At 37.9% G+C, this 19478-nt stretch overlaps 1 protein-coding gene and 1 non-coding gene across 2 annotated transcripts in view; both read right to left on the minus strand.

The window, feature by feature from the left end:
- The window catches only part of Cdc42bpa (CDC42 binding protein kinase alpha), a 358545-nt gene that overhangs the window by 7565 nt on the left and 331502 nt on the right, over window positions 1–19478 (minus strand). Inside the window, exons 33-36 of the mRNA XM_023710189.1 lie at window positions 17648–17732; window positions 14788–14911; window positions 13599–13716; window positions 3814–3931 (exon numbers count right to left, since the gene is read on the minus strand). Coding sequence (XP_023565957.1) covers window positions 3814–3931; window positions 13599–13716; window positions 14788–14911; window positions 17648–17732 — 445 coding nt within the window. The remainder of the gene's footprint in view (window positions 1–3813; window positions 3932–13598; window positions 13717–14787; window positions 14912–17647; window positions 17733–19478) is intronic.
- Window positions 83–185, minus strand: LOC111815514. The gene has a single exon (XR_002820197.1). It is a non-coding gene; the product is annotated as a U6 spliceosomal RNA (small nuclear RNA).

The following is a 19478-nucleotide window of genomic DNA, read 5'->3' on the forward strand; positions in this document are numbered from 1 at the left end:
AAGACAAGCTTATAGTTATTACCATACAACTTAGGCTGTTAAGCTTAACCTTACTATCTGTCTGCATATCAAACATCTTAGGAAAAATATGGAACGCTTCACGAATTTGCGTGTCATCCTTGCGCAGGGGCCATGCTAATCTTCTCTGTATCGTTCCAATTTTAGTATATGTGCTGCCAAAGCAAGCATCAGTGTTCAGTTTTTTAGAAAAGTTGTAGAAGTTACTTTTACATTTTGTCCTGAATTGAAAATACAAGCTGTCAGACTCTCCTTATCCACTGGGTTACCTCAGGCAAGTTTCTTTACCCTTCTGAATAAATTCTCTGACCTATAGATAAAACAAATTCTCTCTCATAGGACTTTTGTTCAAACAACAGAACATTTAGTCGATGCAGAATAAATGCAGGCCAGGAGGGTATGGGGCTGGTTTTACACAAGAGTGTACTTGCCACCTCCTTCCTAGTAATTATCTGTAAGAAAGAGAACTGGGTCATATCCTAGTGCTAAAAAACCCCCCCCAAAAAAAAAAAACAAAACAAAAAAAAAACACCCCCAAACCTAAAAATTTTGGATTCTTTGTTTTCAAAGAGAAGTTACACTTAAATCTTAAAAAAAAGAAAATAAAAATAATAGCTGGGCATTATGGCACAACAGCTGTACCCTCAGCACTCAAGAGGCTGAAGCAGGAGGATCCCCAGGAACTTGGGGCAAGCCTGGGCTGCACAGTGAGTTCAAGGACAGTCTGACCTACACAGAAAGTAGTTCAAAAAACCAAAAAACAATAATGATGGAAAAACTAAGTTGGGTTGCCATGACAACAAAGGGCTGGGGGGCAGTACAGAGCGTGCAGGTGCAGCTGCCGGCCACACTCAGCCCAGCCTCTGCAATCTGGTCACACCTCGGAGACCAGCTGTCATGGCAACCCAACTTAGTTTTTCCATCATTATTGTTTTTTGAACTACTTTCTGTGTAGGTCAGACTGTCCTTGAACTCACTGTGGAGCCCAGGCTGGCCCCAAGTTCCTGGTGATCCTCCTGCTTCAGCTCTCTGAGGAGGCTGACAGCCAAATTCCCCCCCTTCTGCTTCCTGCCCCTCTCTGGGCTGGCCGTCTTGGTAACACTATGCAAGAGCTGGGCTCCTCCTGAAGCCAGCAGGAGCCGCTCTAGGAGCAGAAGCCTGCGAGAGCTCCTCAGAGGCTTCTCTATGAATGGCTTGGGACAAGGCCTGCTACATGAAGGGCCCTGATGGCACGAGAGCCTCGCACTTAGCGTGGTTTCCACATCAGCAGCTGTGGCGATCCTCGTTCAGCCCCTCTAAGGAGGGCTCTGTTACAAGGTCTTATGTCTATCTGCAGTTCCACAGATGCCAACACCCTGAGATCAGGTGGTTTTCATTTTATCCCAACCCATGTGATAACACAACCTCATCTGAACTGGCTGGAGGGTAAGTATAGGCTCTATTTATAAAGAGTGTATTACCTACTTATCCTGTGGATTGTCAGTATTTTTGCTCTATTAAGTATTAATGTGCTTGTCATACAAGCCCACATTTTCCTACGAATATAACATAACACATGGCATGGTCCTTTCTAAAATATATGAAAGAAGAAACCTGAATTCTGGGGAGGGGGAGAGGAGCGCCTGGCTCCACTGTGGAGCACCCTCAGGTCAGCGCGCCTCAAGTCCAGTCACTGCTGAAATGCACCGCAAATGTGCAGCCACAAGGTGGTGGTGTTTCCAACTCTATTTTTCAATGAAGCAGACAGTACACACAGGGGCTCCGGACCACTTGGGGAGAATGTTACATCTCAGGCACTTGAAATTCTGTCTGTCAGCTGAAGACCCCTTCAAAACCCGTTAGTCACACACTGAGGAAGTTCCCTCCCTCAAAGAAACAGCACAACCGTGTCACAACATGGCATTTCAGTCAATGAGGGACCAACCCCATAAACAATGGTGCTCTCACACCATCTTTGTGAAAGTACTTGCTGTGATGCCTGCCTGGCCAGGAACTCATCTCAAATCGTGTTTCTTGGAATGTGCTCCTGTCATTAGTGACACTATCAGCCCTGAGACTAGGCTGTAATACTCCTGCCTGTTCCACAGATCCTTCAAAAACAGAGGGCAGTACATAAATTTGGCATAGTATAGTATAGTTTTTCTCAAAGATCAATTTTTCCTGAGCACAGAAAGGTTTCCCTGAGGTTACACTGGACACACACGCGGATGGCACTTGTGCCCCCGCAATGCCATGCTGTTGGGGAAGCACACACCCACGAAAGTTGCAGGAAAGAGACCTTTGGCTAGGACAGTCTTCCCCCAGGCAGAAACGACAGGATTATTTCAGAAGCCACACTTTCACTGCTGGCACCCAGGGATGACAAAAGATGGCAGTGAACTCGAGATGTGTGCCTTCCTCACCCCGGAAAGGCAGCTGTTGGAACTCTGGGCTGACTCAGTAGACGGCATCTTTTCTAGGCAGACAGCTTCCTGCCCAACAACAAAGTTGCTCCTCACCACAGCCAAACACAAGCACTCCTGGAAGCATGTTTTTATCTTTATAATGTCCCTTAGCTCAGGCTTCCACACAAAGGCGTAGGAGAGAGGCGCAACAGTTCAAGGTAAACAGGGGGAAAAAGGATAAAAGTGAAGTCTGTGCCATTTGAAAGCAGTTTTAGGCCCTGTATCAGAGCAGCTGGTGTCTTACAGGCCTCAGATATTTATTGGATGAGGTGTTAGCGTGATTTCATGATACCAGGGTATATTTTTATCTGTCCCAGGTCCTTTTTTGTTACTCAGATGTGCTGATTTTTCCTACCCTGGGACCTTTGCATGTGCCTGGAATGTCCTGCCCAGCCCCAGCTTCACCCTCAGCTGACGGAGCCAATGGTATCACCTATGGCCTCCCTTCCTCACAGCTGATTCAGAAAGTCTGTTTCCACCTTTGAAAACATTGCAACTCCATTGCCTTCTTTCTCCACTTTTCTTCTCCTCCCCTGCTATATTCCCAGCCTGCTGGGCTTTCCCGTGGCCAGTCCCAGAGCCTGCTATCAGGATAAGGTCATGCACCCGTCTGCCTTCAATCCACTCTGTGCTTAGCCACCAGAGGCATGGCCACAAGTGGGAACTCCACAGGGTTCTTTCCTACTAAGTTCTTTCAAGGATTCTTGGGGCATTTTGTTTAAAATGAAACATTCCTGTCCTGGTCTCCAAGTACCTGTTAATATGGCATTTGGCCACCTCTCCCTCTCTTATTCTTTTGTCATTCTCTTACCACTACCATGCAGCCACATGGCCTTCTCTCAGTTAACTGACATGTCTCAAACATGATGCCACCTGTAGCGAATGGCATACTTTTCCTAGTTATTCTAAGTACAAGTTCATCCATGAAAGCTTCTTGTTACCCTGCTTAGTCCATCAGCACACTCACTGCCATTGTCTGCAGCTGTATCTGCCTCACAGACGGCCTGCACACTAGATGAAGGGCTCTTTTTTTTTTTCTTTTTTTTGCTCCTTGAATTCCTTCAGGGCACTTTGGCATGGCTGGAGTGTTGTGGGGATCGAACTACAGCAAACTGAGGCTGCCAGCATTGTGGAAGCAGCCACTTAAAGAACTGAGCTAGGGCTGGGCCCCCGATGAAGGGCTCTTGAGCTGTTTTCTTAACAAGTGCACTGTTCCTCAGCAAGGGCTGAGACACGGCTGAGGGTAACTACTGCCATGAATGCTAAGTAGGAAAGTACTGAGTACTGAGGACGTGTGAGTGACTTGGGCTCGCAGAGCAGGAGGTGCCAGCGCACCAGCCTGGGCACTTACTTGCTGACAGGCCGCTGCTGGCACTCATGGAGCGGCCTGGCTCTGGGCGGGACTTGGTGATGGATGGGATGCTGACGGAGCCGCTGAATACTGTCCGGCTTTCCTGAGGACGAGGGTTCTGAATCGCAAAAGATGCATTCTCCAGTCAGAAAGAAACTCTTGTTGGCAGTGATGTCTACATTTCATTATAATTATAGAACAATAACACTATCTTGACCAGAAAGATACTGAGTATAGAAAAGCAGATCCCATAATCCCTCCTACACATAAGGAAAAACAAAACAAAACCCTACAATGAAATAAATTTCACCCAATACAGATTAAGTACTTATTTTTATTAAAATACTCATCAATAAATAATTTTTTTGGTTGTGAAAATGGTAAGTCAAATTATGTGGTTAGATGTCACGGTGAAGTGTAGAATTACATGGACGTTTGCAGAGTATGAGAATACAGCTCTCACTGTATGAGATTTTTACTTGCTTAGGGTAACTCACAATAGCTTAGGAAGTGCATGTGGAGGATTACATTCTCGCCAAGACAGCGTCAGAAACTATGTCAGAAACACAGTGCTGCAAGAATCACCAATGTGGGCGACACATTGTAACTAGTGATTATTAGTTTGAAGACTTCTTTATCAGTCCAATTTTTTTTTTTTTTTTTTTGGTGGAACCAGGGATTGAACTCAGGCCCTTGAGCTTGCCAGGCAAGCGCTTATTCTACTGAGTCATCTCCCGGGCCCCATATCAGTCCAATTTTTTAAGACTCAAAAAGAAGGATGTCAGGGCTGACAAAAGTCCAGAGAAGAAAAATATTCCAATTCCAATTATATGTATTTGTTGTTGCTAAATTGTTCTTTAGGTGAGGTTTGTTTTTTGTTGTTGGTGCCACGGACCAAACTAGGCTTCTAGCTTTCTATGCAAGCTTTCTATCAATGAGCTAAATCCCTAGCCCCTCAATAATCCTTACAAATCCTCAAGCAGGCAAGCTACACGTACTATATTATTAGTATCTCTTTTACCTTTCACTATGCTTGCTCTACTTGCGGACATAACCCCAAATTCCTACAAGCATTTTCTGATCCAATGTATCTGTATTCCTCAGAATTTATGAGTGCATGGAATATATATACACAGTGGTAACTTGGTTCATGAATGCTTTTGTTTGCAAATTTGCAAACAGAAGTGTCTGGCAAAATTTTGTTTTGCTTCAAGTTCTGCATTGGGAGACAGACACACAACTGTGGCCATCTTTCCTACACAAACATGAACATGGCCATCTTGCCAGAATTTATTAAGTTCATGAGCTGAGGCACCACAGAATATCTGTATCTCTATCTATGTATCTTCTAACTCCTTATTAGTTTCTCTAATAATGACAACAAAAATAAGGGGATTTGCTAGCCTACAGTACCTATTTCCCAACAGCCTGCCCTCTCCATCACTAAGCTGGTAGTCAGCAAACCAGGTGGAGAAGGATGCAGGCATATTCACATCTGTGCTGCTCCATCTACTACTGGCAGGCCCTGGCTGATACAACACCAAGCCTTGGCTTCCTAGACTGTATCTGAGGATAATACCCATTTCACAGAGCTTTTCTGAGGGCCACACCCCTAATACCGCAAGAGTAAAGCACCTGGAGCAGCCCACCTATGTGCAGGTCCTCTCCTGTTCTGCTAAGCATTACTCTGACCCTGCTGGTAGTTTCAGCCACAGCAATTCTGCTGGGAGGGCAGCAGTCACAACTTTTACATGCATTAAGCAAGAACATTACTCTATAATGAAAATAAAATGAAAACAATTACATTAAAAAGAGGTCTAAACTTCAAGTTTTGTGACTTTTCCAAAGGATCAATTTATTAAAGAAGGCTAGTTATTTTAATGGAATCAGGGTGCGTGTGTTACTGTCTTTCTTTGTGGCTGGCCCAGCCCAGCCTGGGGGAGGGCTGTCACGGTACATGGTACCCAGGACTGACTGGCAGTCCTGTGCGCTAGTCTAAACAGGCGCTTTAGACAGCTGAGCCCCGTTACTTCCTTTTATGAGAAGATGGTCTTCCTTTACTGTTTCTACACTTAAAATTAAAACAATAGTGTGATCTGTGATCAATGATTAATGAAGTGATTGGAAAATCTATTTATGAACTACTAATTTTCTAAGTACTTCTATCATTAGGAGTGTTTGCTTTAGCCTGATTTTAAAGGTAATATTCATGGATTGTGGACCAAATATATAATAATGAAATCATAAAACAAAGAACATTTTCTGTGAACTCACCAGATACTGTTATCAATTTGGTATGACTTTTATCTTTTCTTTTTTTACCTTTTTTTTTTTTTGGTGGTACCGGGGATTGAACTCAGGACCCTGGCAAGCACTTTTATCTTTTCTTTCAACACAATTTTTTAATTATCTGGCCACAACAGCTATATTATGCCTTTTTTCCAAATGCAATAGAGCATAGAGCTAATTATCTTAAAATGTTACAATTGTTTGCCTCATTTTATGACCCAAAAGCAGGAAATCCTCTCTAATCAATTTGGGGTTATAAAATATTACTTTTTCTTCTAGTAGCCCACACCAATATTTATACTGTTCATGATATGACTTAGGTATGTTGATGACTTATGCTATTAAATGTTAATTCAAGGGGCCAGGGAGATGGTTCAGTAGAATAAGCAAGCACTTCCTTGGCAAGTGCAAGGGTCTGAGTTCAATCCCTGGTTCCGCCACCAAAAAAAAAAAAAAAAAAAAAAGTTAATTCAGTTTTAATAATTTTATCTGAATGCATTACAAGTTTCAGCAAGAGAAAGGCCTAGGTGCTTAAGTTACATTTTACTGATTTCCTTAAGTGTCCTTATGCCTTCCTTTTAAACACAGAAAATTAGCACACTATGAGTCACACAGGCTCACTCCCAACAGGACTGCACCTGGAGAGTCCAGTTTGCCCTGTTTGCTTAGGAAGTGCAGCTCATTTCTGTTCTTAGCCTTGTAGCTTTAGTCATCTTGTCATTTCTTACAGTTACTGAAATTATGACCATGCTAAACTCTAGGATGTAAAACAGTTGCTGAAAAGTATTTGCTGAATAAGTGAATGGCTTATAGCTACAATTTCCTCCTTCAAGTACTAGAATTAACTAACTATATTGGTAATATAGTTCATGCATTTCAAATTATGATTCTTCCTGTAGAATACACAGTATTGTACCAGCTTGCTGTCACAAGTGTATTTGGGTGTAAGTATGTCATGTGAGTTTTAAAGCTATAAAGTCCATTTTACTTTTATTGTTTGGAAAGAATAACATTTTCTTGGCATCCATGAATGAAATAGGGGCAGTTCTTCAAATAACCTGATTCATATGCTAACAGCAAAAGAACTACTGACTGTCTTCTCTGTCGTACTAGGTCAGTATTCTATGATTTAACATAGGATACAATGCAACGAGCACAAATACTTATGGCTTTAGAGGTTATTTGGAAGCAATAATAAAGAAATGCAGTAATGCACCTAAAATATATTTGTAATTATAATAAAAGTCTAGAACTAGAACCTCAGCCCTCAGCTGCCAGGCAGGCACGAGGCCCCTAGGACAGGCCCTGGCCCTGGCCCTGGTGCTGCTGCTGTGCCGAGTGTCTGTATACACCTGAGAAGGCCGTGGCACAGTCATCAGGCACAGCTACAGCTAGCAACCAGGTCACAGGCACTAATGCAGCGCCACTTAAAATCTCCGAACTATGCATTCTGAAGAGGCTCACATACTAAAAGCCGGCCAGCTGGCTCCCAAGTCAACCACTGCCATTTGGTTCATATACCAAATTTGCAAAGTCCATGTAATTCTTAGTGTGGTAAAGCAAATGCTTTACTTCCCTCCACCTCCCCAGGAAAACGAAAGATTTAAATCTGAAACAGTCAATGCTGTTAATTGAGATTTCACATGTACAGGAGCAAACCTGTAAGACACAAGCGTAGTGCACAACACAGCCAAGGAAAGTGCAGAAGAGATGGGGGTATCAGGTTCAAGCTGCACATTCTGGTATGGATTTGTCTATAAACCTTATAACGTGCTAGTGCTGTCCTTTTCTATAAACTGTCTACCTTAAAGAAATGGCAAAGATTAAGCTTATGAAACAAGTTTCTTAGTAATGCTGACAAATAAAAGAATTATACACAGAAAAATGATTTTAAAAGCTTAGTCTATTAAAATTAAATAAACTTCATTAGAAAGTAAAAAATTTTAAGATTTTTGATCATTCTAGTTACAAATATGCCTAAGATTAGGGTAAAATTTCTGCTAATGGTACAATGATTTACTAAAAGACAACTAACCTTACACTTGTATCAAGTTTTATATGATATAAATCAACACTTGGTTGATTTATACAGCCTTCCACTGGAATCGACTGTCTGCAGTGTTACCAAGCAAACTAAGGCTTATTTTGTCACAGTTGATTTTTTCAAGCAAGAAACTAAAGTGATATAATTTAGTGTCAATACAATGACATTTAAAACAACTGAATGCTTTTTTTGAGTACTGGGAATTGAACTCAGGACCTTGTGCTTGCCAGACAGGTGCTGTGCTACTGAGCTATATTCCTAGTCCCATAGTTGAAATTTTATAATACAAATAAAAAATTCTCATCCTATGATTTTCTTATTGAAAATTATTTTAACTATCTACACAAATAAAAATATTGGTGCTACTAGTTTTCTAAGCTGGGGGCACTGTGGAACAGTCTCTGTGATATAATCCAGATATTTTATTATCTGCAAAACTAACTTCCTTGAATTTAGTTCAAACATTGGTTTACTTGATAAAAACATGGCTATTCAGCTTAGTAGCCACTCTCTACCTGACTGCAAAGCTCCTAATGAAAACAGAGGGCTAACTGCAAGGAAACAAATGGCATGGAGAGCAGATGCCCAGTCCTACAGGATCTGCATTGTTTTTCCTCTTGGGGTTTCTTGGACCACAGTTGGAATTAAATGCAAATCAGTAACAAAATAATTTACAAAACTGTACATTAGCAAAATTTTTTTCTGTTATGAATGTATTTTGGAATACATTACCTTTAAATACAATATATATTTTGAATGTAATAATACTCTGGAAATTTTTAAAGTTTTCAAATGAAGCTTTACTGTAGCTAGAATAGGCACAATTCCAGACTTCAACCTCATTCAATATGAAAAAAATTATCTGACATGTACTGGTGATAGGGTAATGAGCTATAAAAAACTCAGAAATTCAGGCATCCCTTTTCTGTGTGCTTTAACAAAATAAAGAACCACTCAATGGTTATCTTTTTTTATGATGGCATGTGTAATAGAAATACCATAATGGGAAAATTTCTTATCAAACTCAGATAAACCTTAATACTATTTCAAAAATAAAAAATTGAAGTCCTATGTATTTCTCCATTTTTTTTTTCTTTAAAGGAAGAAATGAAATAGAAGGGGAAGAGGAGGAAGAAGATAAACAGAGAAGGAAGAGAAAGAGTAAGAGAAGTTTGGCAGAAGAGAAACAGGTGAAAGGAAAACATTCACAAAGTCGTAGCATTTCGGCAGTATTACTGATTAGGCCAGGCAACAGGAAACCTCACATAGTTAGTAAAAGTTAACACCTGACTCAGCTGTTCATACCCTCAGAGTCATAAAGCTTGGTGTACCAGGGACAGAGCGCAGAGACGGGGAATATTCAGGGTTTATGGAATCAGGAGAGAGAAATTTTTCAGCAGAATTAACAGTCATGTGATAGATGTGCTCAAAGTTGATCGGAGAGGAGATCAGACCGGAGTGATGATGAGGGGATGGATAAGGGAAACCTGGCTATCAAAAACAACAGAAAAGAAAAAAGGTGATAAGGTGACGGTGGATTCAATAGTTATGTGTGACATTTCAGACAACATGCATGCAGAAAAAAACAAAGTAGTTTCTTCTTACATCAGTACCAAATCCTTAATGAAATACTTTTAGGACTTAGGTTTGGTAATCTTCTTGCCAGTCACTTAAACAGCTGACTTGTAAACAATCATTCTTCTTATAAACTTATCCTCTTATTAATATAATTAAATGAATAGAAATTGGACTTTTAAATATAAACGAAACCTTCAGAGTTTAGTTTGGGATTTTCTTATGTGATATAGTCAAAACATGGCAAAAATCTACCAAAATCATTAAGTACAGAAAAAGCAAAAAATTAAAGACTCTATAGCAGCTTTTAACTAGATGTGTTATGAAACTTTCTTTAGAATCTAAAATCATTAGAAACATTTTCTAGTACTGTATTTCTATGCTTGTGATATGTGTTGGCTTTCATTACTCACATTTTTCTATAATAAAAATAGTACCTACAGGGAAACCTCATATACTAATTATTGGTTTACTTTAAAGCACAAACTTATTTCCGTATACACACCTAAAGGAACAAGTTTGTGTCAGGGAAAAGCCTTCCTTTCAATGTTCTAGTTTTTAAAAGCAGAATAATGTAATAGCAAAGATAAAGTAAAAAAGCCTCCAAAGTCAAGAACTCTTATTGTCAGATAAAGTCACTATTTTGATTGTTTAGGGAGCACCAATCAGTAGTCAAACACTTTTCATAACGGGGATTTTCAAGGTTTAGTCTGTGAAGAGGAACTGATTCTGAATTCACAGTCCCTTCATTTGAGGCGGAGGGTGGCTGATGTCCTAGAGACAATGCTGACTGGATCCAGAACAGCCATTCTGTTCTCATGAGTCGAGATGAGCTTGCTGTGTAAAAATATCTTGGGAATTACCAGGGCTTCAAAGGAAAACTTCCATACAAGATACTGTTTTACTGTACAGATATGACTAAATCAGTATAGTACTTGCTAATGTTGTTTGCAATGGAAATGGGAAAATACATGTAACTTTGATTTTAAGGAAGCAAACTTATTATTATGTTTTATTTTATTGGTTGTGGGAGGAGATTTTAGGGATGGAACCCAGGGCTTCATGCATACTATGCAAGTATTTTACCACAGAGATATAGCCCAGTCCAAGAAGAAAAATTACTTTTGGACGCCCTAAGAGAACACTGAGCTAAATCTTATTAACAATATTATGAATGGATAAGATATACTATGCTAGAAGTACAGAAGTAATATGTTATTTTTGTATGAGTTAGAGGAAAAAACCCACCTGTCCTCTTTTCCTAGACCTTACAGAATAATATAAGTGATAAAAAAGTTTCAAGAAAAGTGACTCAGTATATTTTTGTAAGACATACATATAAGCCTTACATTAACTGCTAATATTCTTTGGCTCACTAAGATACAAATAAATGGTTCACCTGTGACATAGGACATAAGAAAATACAATGACTCCTTTAGGTTATTGCCCTTTCTATATTTAAGAAACAACATTACTATTTCAGGATCATTTCACATAAAAGAAATGATATTAGCTTTTAAAGAGATTTGATGAGCTTTCTATGCTCATAAGTATTTCACAGGAAAACATACTGATTTGTGTAAGTCGAAACACAAAAACGGGGCACATGTTCTTCGCACAGACAACAGGTAACACATGGCTTTGGTACTTGAAAGCTCTTATATATGTTAACAGATGAATTTAACTCATCTTTATTTTTTGGAAACTGTTCAGAATTGCTTTTCAGTAGAAAGAACATATCAAAATCTGAAAATACATATAAGGCCATAAACTTTTCAATAAGGGCATGCATATTATTATTATTATTATTATATTCAGACATGCATATTACTGTGTTGTTTACCAACATCTACCCTCAGATTGGCATGGTCCTGGGCAGAAAGTGAGAGTAAGTGCTCAAGAAACATTTGTTAGGTAAGTAAATGGATATCTATAAAAGCCTCAGCTTATATATCCTTTTGCCATGAAATGAGAAAAATCATGTGAAAATAACATAGCTGTGAACAACAGGAATTCTGACACAGAAAATCTTTGATGCATACTACATATCCAGGTGAAGAAGGAGGTTTCAAAAACATCCATCATTGGGTCACCTGGCAATGTGAAGGTGCTTGTATCATGAGAAAACATGTAAGGAATGGGAGGTACACTAAAACCTGGACTGAACTGCTAGAGCACAAAAAAAGTCAGTGTTAATACCTAAAAGAACCAATAAGGTGGGCACGGGTTAAAAACAATCAGATGACAAGTACTAACAATCAAAAGGTCGACTTAGAATCAGCAGCCAGCACAGAAGGTCATGTGTCATGGAGCCAGGTGGGGGTGAGTCTTTGGGAAATTCTATCTAAATTTGTTTAGTAATAAAAATATTTTATCCTGGCAAGCGCAAGGGCCTGAGTTCAATCCCCAGTTCCATAAAAAAATAAATAAATAAACAAAAAATATTGACTTATTTTAAGTGGTAGTATGGTGATGGGAGAAAAGTAAAGGAGGGATACGCCAGCAAAATTTCTTACCATGTTTGAAATCTGCTCTTTTACCTATTCTTATTGTATATGAAGGTCTAAAACAACTGTGGAACATTAGCAAATTGATTTTCATCTGATAACAGCAGAACAATAAACAGAATAATATTTTATTAAAATACTGTACTGAAACTATTCCTTCTTTCCTTTTTTTCTTTCTTTGTCTTTTTTTGAGATAGGGTATTGTAATCTATTCCAGGTTGACCTTGAGCTCACTAAGTAGCCCGGGCAGACCATGAACTTGTGGCAAGCCTCCTGCCTCAGCCTCCCAAATGCTGGGATTATGGGCGTGCACCCACCATGCCCAGCTGAAACTATTCCATTTGAATGAAAATACTATTCATATGTGTGATAAAAATGCCCATTCAAAAAGGAAAAGTGCTACTGTGAATAATCTGGACTCCATAAAGGGAGGTACATTACTATATCATAATAATTTCTTGATGAAGAAAAAATAAAAATGAGAAAGCTGGACCAGCTTGTTAACTGTGATATTCCAGCAAAGTACTCGGGCACAAAGGAATGCAGACTTAATGTTTTCTTCCCTTAAAATGAAGCAAAATGCCCTTTATAATTTAATTTTTATGTTAGAAATCGGACTGCACATCAAACTACTTCTTCTTGCAGCTCTTCTGTCATACTAGTGTTGATAATATGGTTAATTTAAAACAATTTCCTTAGAGATTTAGGTCAAGTTTCACAAATTATCTCCAAATTGCCATTAAATATAAACTATACTTAAAATTCTATACAAAGCTTAACAACCATCTCTATTGTTTAAAAGAGTCACACTAAAGTTTTAACAGTTTGTAGTACTGCAATGCTAAATACAAGCAGAACCCAGATGATTACCTAATTCCACTAATAGTTTTAAGCTCAATACAAATGGGTCTGACAATACAATCCATACTGTTAAAACACAACAGTTTTCCTTTGTGCTTGTTATGTACAGTTTATTAGGGTACATACTTGCAGTTGGGCAAAGGAAAACAATCTAACTTCAGTTAGCTGCGAGGCATGACTATTAATGACCATACTAATTTGGACTTCTTGAGAGAAAAAGGCCCAATATCTGTCCTCAACTTAGTAAAATTTTAGTGACTTGGTATACAACCTCTCTAAGTGTGGCACTTTCTTCCATCAACAATAGTACATTTAGGTATAAGAGAAATTTCTAGGGTATGGAAGAATATTTGTTTGGTTTTTGACAGACATGTAAATTTTTTTTTCATCAAATATGTCTTCATGCATTTTAAACATAGTGTGACACTCTGAGAAATGTTTTATTATATTAACATAGCCTGTGCCATCTATGTATGCATTCAAGTCTATTCTCCCTCTTTCCTTCTTACCATTGGCAGGTCTTTCAGGATCTGTATTCCATCTCCAGGACCCATGTGTGCTATGTGGTTAAAATTAGTTGGGTTAGAGATTAATTTATTTCTCATTTCTGGATCTCGCAGCATCTCCCTGTAAGACAAACACCTGTTTAGATACTTTTTCCATTATCAAACTAGGTAAGTTAGAAATTAATTTTATTTTTTATATTTAAAAATTAATTATGTTAATTTGGATATTAGAATAACAATATACTCAGTTAATGATTCATCTCCCTAGAATATTTTGTCTTTTAATTTAAATAAAATACCATGATTTTGGTTGGGAAAAGAGAGAGGATCATTTTATTTTTTTATTTTTGTTTTTCAGAGCTAGGGATCAAATCCAGGGCCCTGCACATGCTAGAAAAGTGCTCTACCACTGACCTACATTCCCAGTCCAAAAGGACCCTTCTATAATATTTGTGTATCAATGACCTAATATCTGCTTTACAGGTAAGTCTAAACATTTTGTGTATATATTTAAAAATTTTTTGCACGTACTTGAGATCTGCTTATAAAGAGAACAGTTAATCTGGCATTCTTAAGCATATACAGGTTTACTATATGCACACTTATATTGTAAAAAAAGTAAACATTTCTAAAACTCTATATACATACAGAAGTTTATCAAGATATGGAATTCAATCCAGTGTACTCTCAAAACCTTGAGAATATTATTTAATATATTCTGAATGAGAGGCTACATTCATTTTTGTAGTTTTTTGGTGGTGTTAAGGACTAAAGCCACACGTTACGCAAGTTACCCCTGCAGCCCTACAGTTTTCAGTCATACATAAAAATACATATTTTCAGGTATCAAAATTTTGTTTCAGGGTCAGCCAGATAGCTCAGTGAATTAGAGTGCCTGCTTAGGCAGATGCAGGGACCGGGGTTCAATTCCTGGTGTATTATGCCAGCCCCGCCCCAGGGCGCGCTGAGATGAAGATTGAGACTGGGTGTGGTGGCGCGTGCCTGAAATTCCAGCATTTGGGAGACTGAAAACAGGAGGATCACTATGAGTCGGATCTGTGTGGTGAGACCCTGTACTAAAAATACATTAGAAAAAGAAAAGAAAGAAAAATTTTCCTTCCACACCATACCACCAGATGGTTCTTCAGATGCGGGAGACATGGATGGATGTAAGTCTACATTACATATCTACCTCCTCTGCTGCATCCTTTCCTCCTCTGGAACTCTGAAGGAATAACGGCGCTTGTTGTTGATATTTCTAACCATTTGTTTCCGACTGTTATCTGATGTTTCAGGAACTACCAGTTCATCCCCTTCTGTTAAAAAAATTACAAAGAATAATGATATTTAAATTGCTAAGATACTTTTTATCAATTTGTCTATGACAGTAGAATCAACAGAATAAGTTTATGAATTATACTCTTCAAGTCACATTTTGATAGTCACAAATAAGCAATAACTTTCAATTCAACTGTACAGATATATGCTTATATTAAACATAAAAATACATTTTCATTTTTATTTGATTATAAACCTACAATGACACAATTTTGCTATAAGAAACTGTAGCTAATGTTCTATCACTTGGGCCACCTCACTTCTCATGCCTACACTGTCTTCTCTCTCCCTCCAGGCATTAGTTTCAGTGAGTTAAAGAAAAACCCTTCCATTGCAGGCTTTCTTTTCTGTGAGCTGGGGACAGAATCCAGCGCCTTCAGTGTGTTAGGCGTGTGCTCTACCATTTAGTTACACAACCCAATTCCCCCAAAGATGCTATTAATATGCATGATAAGTCAGTTATGCAGAGCAAATTATTTATATGAATAATTAAAGTTATCTTTACATAATAAACATTCCTGGAAAGATTTAATCTATTGAGATGTAGAATAAGGAATTATTTTCGCTATCTTCCTTTACTAAGGACAAGAATCTTGCTGTTGCCACTTTCCTGACTTTGAGGGTATGCAATGACATTTAACTGTACATCTTTAGCAAGTCAGTGTCCATTTTGTTTTATAGCCTAGGCTGTGCGCAAACTTGTGATCCTTTTGCCTCAGTCTTCCAGTGCCAGGATGATAGGTGTGTGCCACCACGCCTGACTCTCTTTCAATTTTAGTATTTGAGAGTAAACTGTTCGCCAGGAAAACCCTCTGGCTTTGTGAACACATTCTAAGAAGAAAACAGACAACTGTATCTGTACTATAGTACGGTATGTAATTACCTAAGTAAGGCAAGGAAAAAGAGAAAAGTCAATCTTTAGAAGTTCTTAACACTGGAAACCTGAAATGTGAAGGATGTGCAAAGAAGCCAGATGGACCTTATCGCAAAAAAGGAGGATTAGCAACGAAGCAACATTTCTTATAGTAAAATCATGTAGTTTAATCAGATTACTTTGCCAGCAACAAACATTAAGAGGATAGATTTTTAAAAAATAGATGAGAATATGTGACATGATTCTGTAATTTGAGGATTATGAGAGCAAAGCAGGGCTTGGTGAATTACACGGGCAGTGAAAGATGTGGGACAGCTGGAAGCTGCACTTCCTGGAGGACTAGCCAAAAGCGACATGCAGAACACAGAAGCCATCAGTTGGAGACAGATTTCCTTCCTTTTTCAAAGGACAAGATAAGCATATTGAAATCTTGTCAGGTCACCATTCTATGGCTCTACTGCTATTCTTGGCCTACGGTAGACAGATGAAAGTGTGGGAAAACACAAACTGGAAGAGGTTTTGCCCTATAAATACAGTGTGGGTGCAGACATGTTTTGTGATTAGTATAGTCACATAAAATGGGAAAAAGGTAGATCTAATCTTACACAAATATTTAGAGTTCCTCTAAGAAACAGAATACAAAATTAAGCATAGGGCCTTAGAGGTTTAACCTTCAGCTTCATTAGCTTCATGATAAATCCATGCAGGTGGGAATCTTGGCTAAAATCTGAATGTCCTTTCTCAAATCCTACTGGGATATCATACTCTCAGTAGACTTTTAGTCACTAGCCCATACACCGAGAAACCTCCAGGGCTGGGGTATGGACCAAACCACTGAACCAGAAAACAATAAATGTTTGATGAATTTTTTTAAAATAAACAAATGTTTATTGGAGGAATATGGTGAGAGGGAGAAAAGTATTAAGGCAATCCCATTAACTATAGGTAACTGATATAAATATTTTAATATGTTTTCCTATGGTAATATTTTCACTTATATTTAGTTCAATTCAAATATTATTTTAAACACAAAGTATAGCCTAAGTGCATCTTTATTCATTACAAAAGACCAGAAATTTGTGAACACCTGGGTTAGGCACAAATTTTGTTGCTATAAAATGAGAATGACTTTATTATTCAAAGAGCCCAAAATTCATTGGAAGAGAGCTTCTAATTACTTAGGCCCATACTGATGGAAAATATTTAATTCCGTGTAATCAACTTCCTTGGCATTTTGTATATGGTATCTGATCGCTAGTGTGACAACCTCACTTCACAATTTTGTCGCTGCCCAAATGCCCTTCTCTTGCCCGTAACCTTGAGGGTTCTCGTCCCTCCCTGATTTCAGGTACTCCTCTGATTTTCCTGTCTCTTCTGCTTCTTTTGGTGTTTTTATCAGTATTTCAGAAGTGCTAAGCCCTCTGGGGGAGATGCCCTTGGCTGGAGGTGGATTCCTGAAGTACCACTTGGAACTCTGGGTGACTATCTACAATTTTGTCCTGCTAATTTTGGTTAGGTTCTATGGTATTAAAAGTACAGAAAACAAGTTCAGGTATACCTTCTCTACTTACCCGGATAGTCCTGAGAAAAATAACAAGATATATCAGAATCAGATATCCTGCTTATATAGCTATGTAAAATGTAAACAGTTACTTTTGTTCAACACTTTATCTTAATATAGTAAGAGTTTGACAATCACCAAGATCACACACTCTAGAGTAAAAGATGGACCTGAGTTTATATCTGTACTTTGGCACTTAATATTCATATGCCCTTGAGAAGTTAGCTGAAAGATACTACTTCCATTGAAGATATCCAGTTAATGTAAGTATTTTCTTACCTGCCATCTTATTTTTGAAATATATTAATCTAACTGTCTCCATCCCTAAAAGATTTAATGATCCATCACTGTTTAAAGGCCGAACCTAAAGCAGTAAAAAATAAAATTAGTATTTCAATAAAACCTTTAAGACTTAAGTGACAAACTTTTGACTTATTTATAAAGCACAACTATTAAGACCTTTCATTTATCTACTTTTCATGAGAGTCCTCTTGGGGAAAAAATTTACAAGGAATGATAATTCTAACGGGGAAGATACAGTGGCATCTAATTTGAACAAATTTATAATAATATTTTGAAGAAAGAATATAAATAAAGGATGTCAAATACACTTAAACCTTAAATTTATATTTCTAAAGCCATTAGTGAGCAAATTCAGGAGTTGCAAACACATTTTTATGAATTATTATCACCAAATACTAAATGCCCACAGATGATGGAGAAGAACGTCCCAATGACTGTGAAAAAAGGTCTATTGCCAAGTGATAATGCAGCAACTGATTATCTGGAACCAATAAAATAAAATTTCTGCTTTAGGATAGACACAAAACAAGAATAAGGAAAAACCAATTCTAAATGAACTAAAGACAAACATATAACAAGCAAAATTTTAAAATATATGTAGAGTATGAGCATAAGATAGGGAAAGCTTATAGAAAAGAAAAATGATAAATCTAAAGTAGAAGAGAAATATGTTTAAAGTGAGTAAAAGATGGACTTGAGTTATAAAATTAATAACTTCTATTCAGGAAAACACACCATAGACAGGAATACTTTAGCTAGAACACAAACAGAGTCCATTTTTAACTCAGGGACCACATTATATAATGAAGTACAAAAACTCAAGAAGAACAATATGACAAATGCAAGAGAAAAAATAAGCAAAACACATGACCAGGAATTTAATGGTACAAGAAATATGAATGATTGAATAAATACATAAAAGATTCCCAACCACATAGTTAATCAGGGACATATTAAGTTAATAATGAGATGCCAGTTTATATCCATACAACTATGAATTCTGAAAATAAGTCTTAGGATATGGGTTAAAAACTCGTATGTCATTGATGGAGTATCTTCTGTACTTTCATACTGCAAAATAAAGCAGTATTTTCTCACCAAGCTCAACAATTACATTCCTTGCATCCCATCAATTCTACTGCTGTGCATAGGACTTAAAGAATCTCTTACATATCTACACCAAAAGACATGCATAGCCTTGTTCACTACTGTAAAAACTAAGAAGTAATTCAAATGTCTGCCAATCACAGAATAAGCAGTGACTTATTCACCACACAGTACAGTAAAAAAGCAATGAACTGTAATAATGTAGCAGTGTGTGTGAATTCTAGAGACACTGTGAGTAAAGGCAAATAAACAAAAACAAAACCCATAAAAACCAAAAATCCCAAGCAAAGAAAACTAGATTATAGACAACTCAAGTTTATAAAGCAGAGGATGTGTGCTTTAGGTATGCTTGAAACATAGGTTGAACGCTTAACATTTTAAAAAATGATTACGAAAAAGACAGTTTGTCCTTAATCCCCCTCCCCAAATCTTTCTCACTTCAAACATACTTAGTATATTGTCTTTGCTATTTTTGAAGCAGTTCTGGACATCCTCCTTTGTATCTTTACTTAGACTGTTGTGGCTGCCTCAATGTCCTGAATTGATTCAAAACATCTACGCTGGGTTGGGGGTATTGCTCAGTGGTATAAGCACCTGCTTGGCAAGCTCAAGGTCCTGAGTTTGATCCCCAGCACTGGGGGAAAAAAAAAACAAACAAAAAGCTCTCTACCCTTATGGGCATTTTAAGTTGGAGAAAGAG

The sequence above is a fragment of the Octodon degus genome, unplaced genomic scaffold (assembly GCF_000260255.1).
Source record: "Octodon degus isolate 3935 unplaced genomic scaffold, OctDeg1.0 scaffold00017, whole genome shotgun sequence".
Classification (NCBI taxonomy): domain Eukaryota; kingdom Metazoa; phylum Chordata; class Mammalia; order Rodentia; family Octodontidae; genus Octodon; species Octodon degus.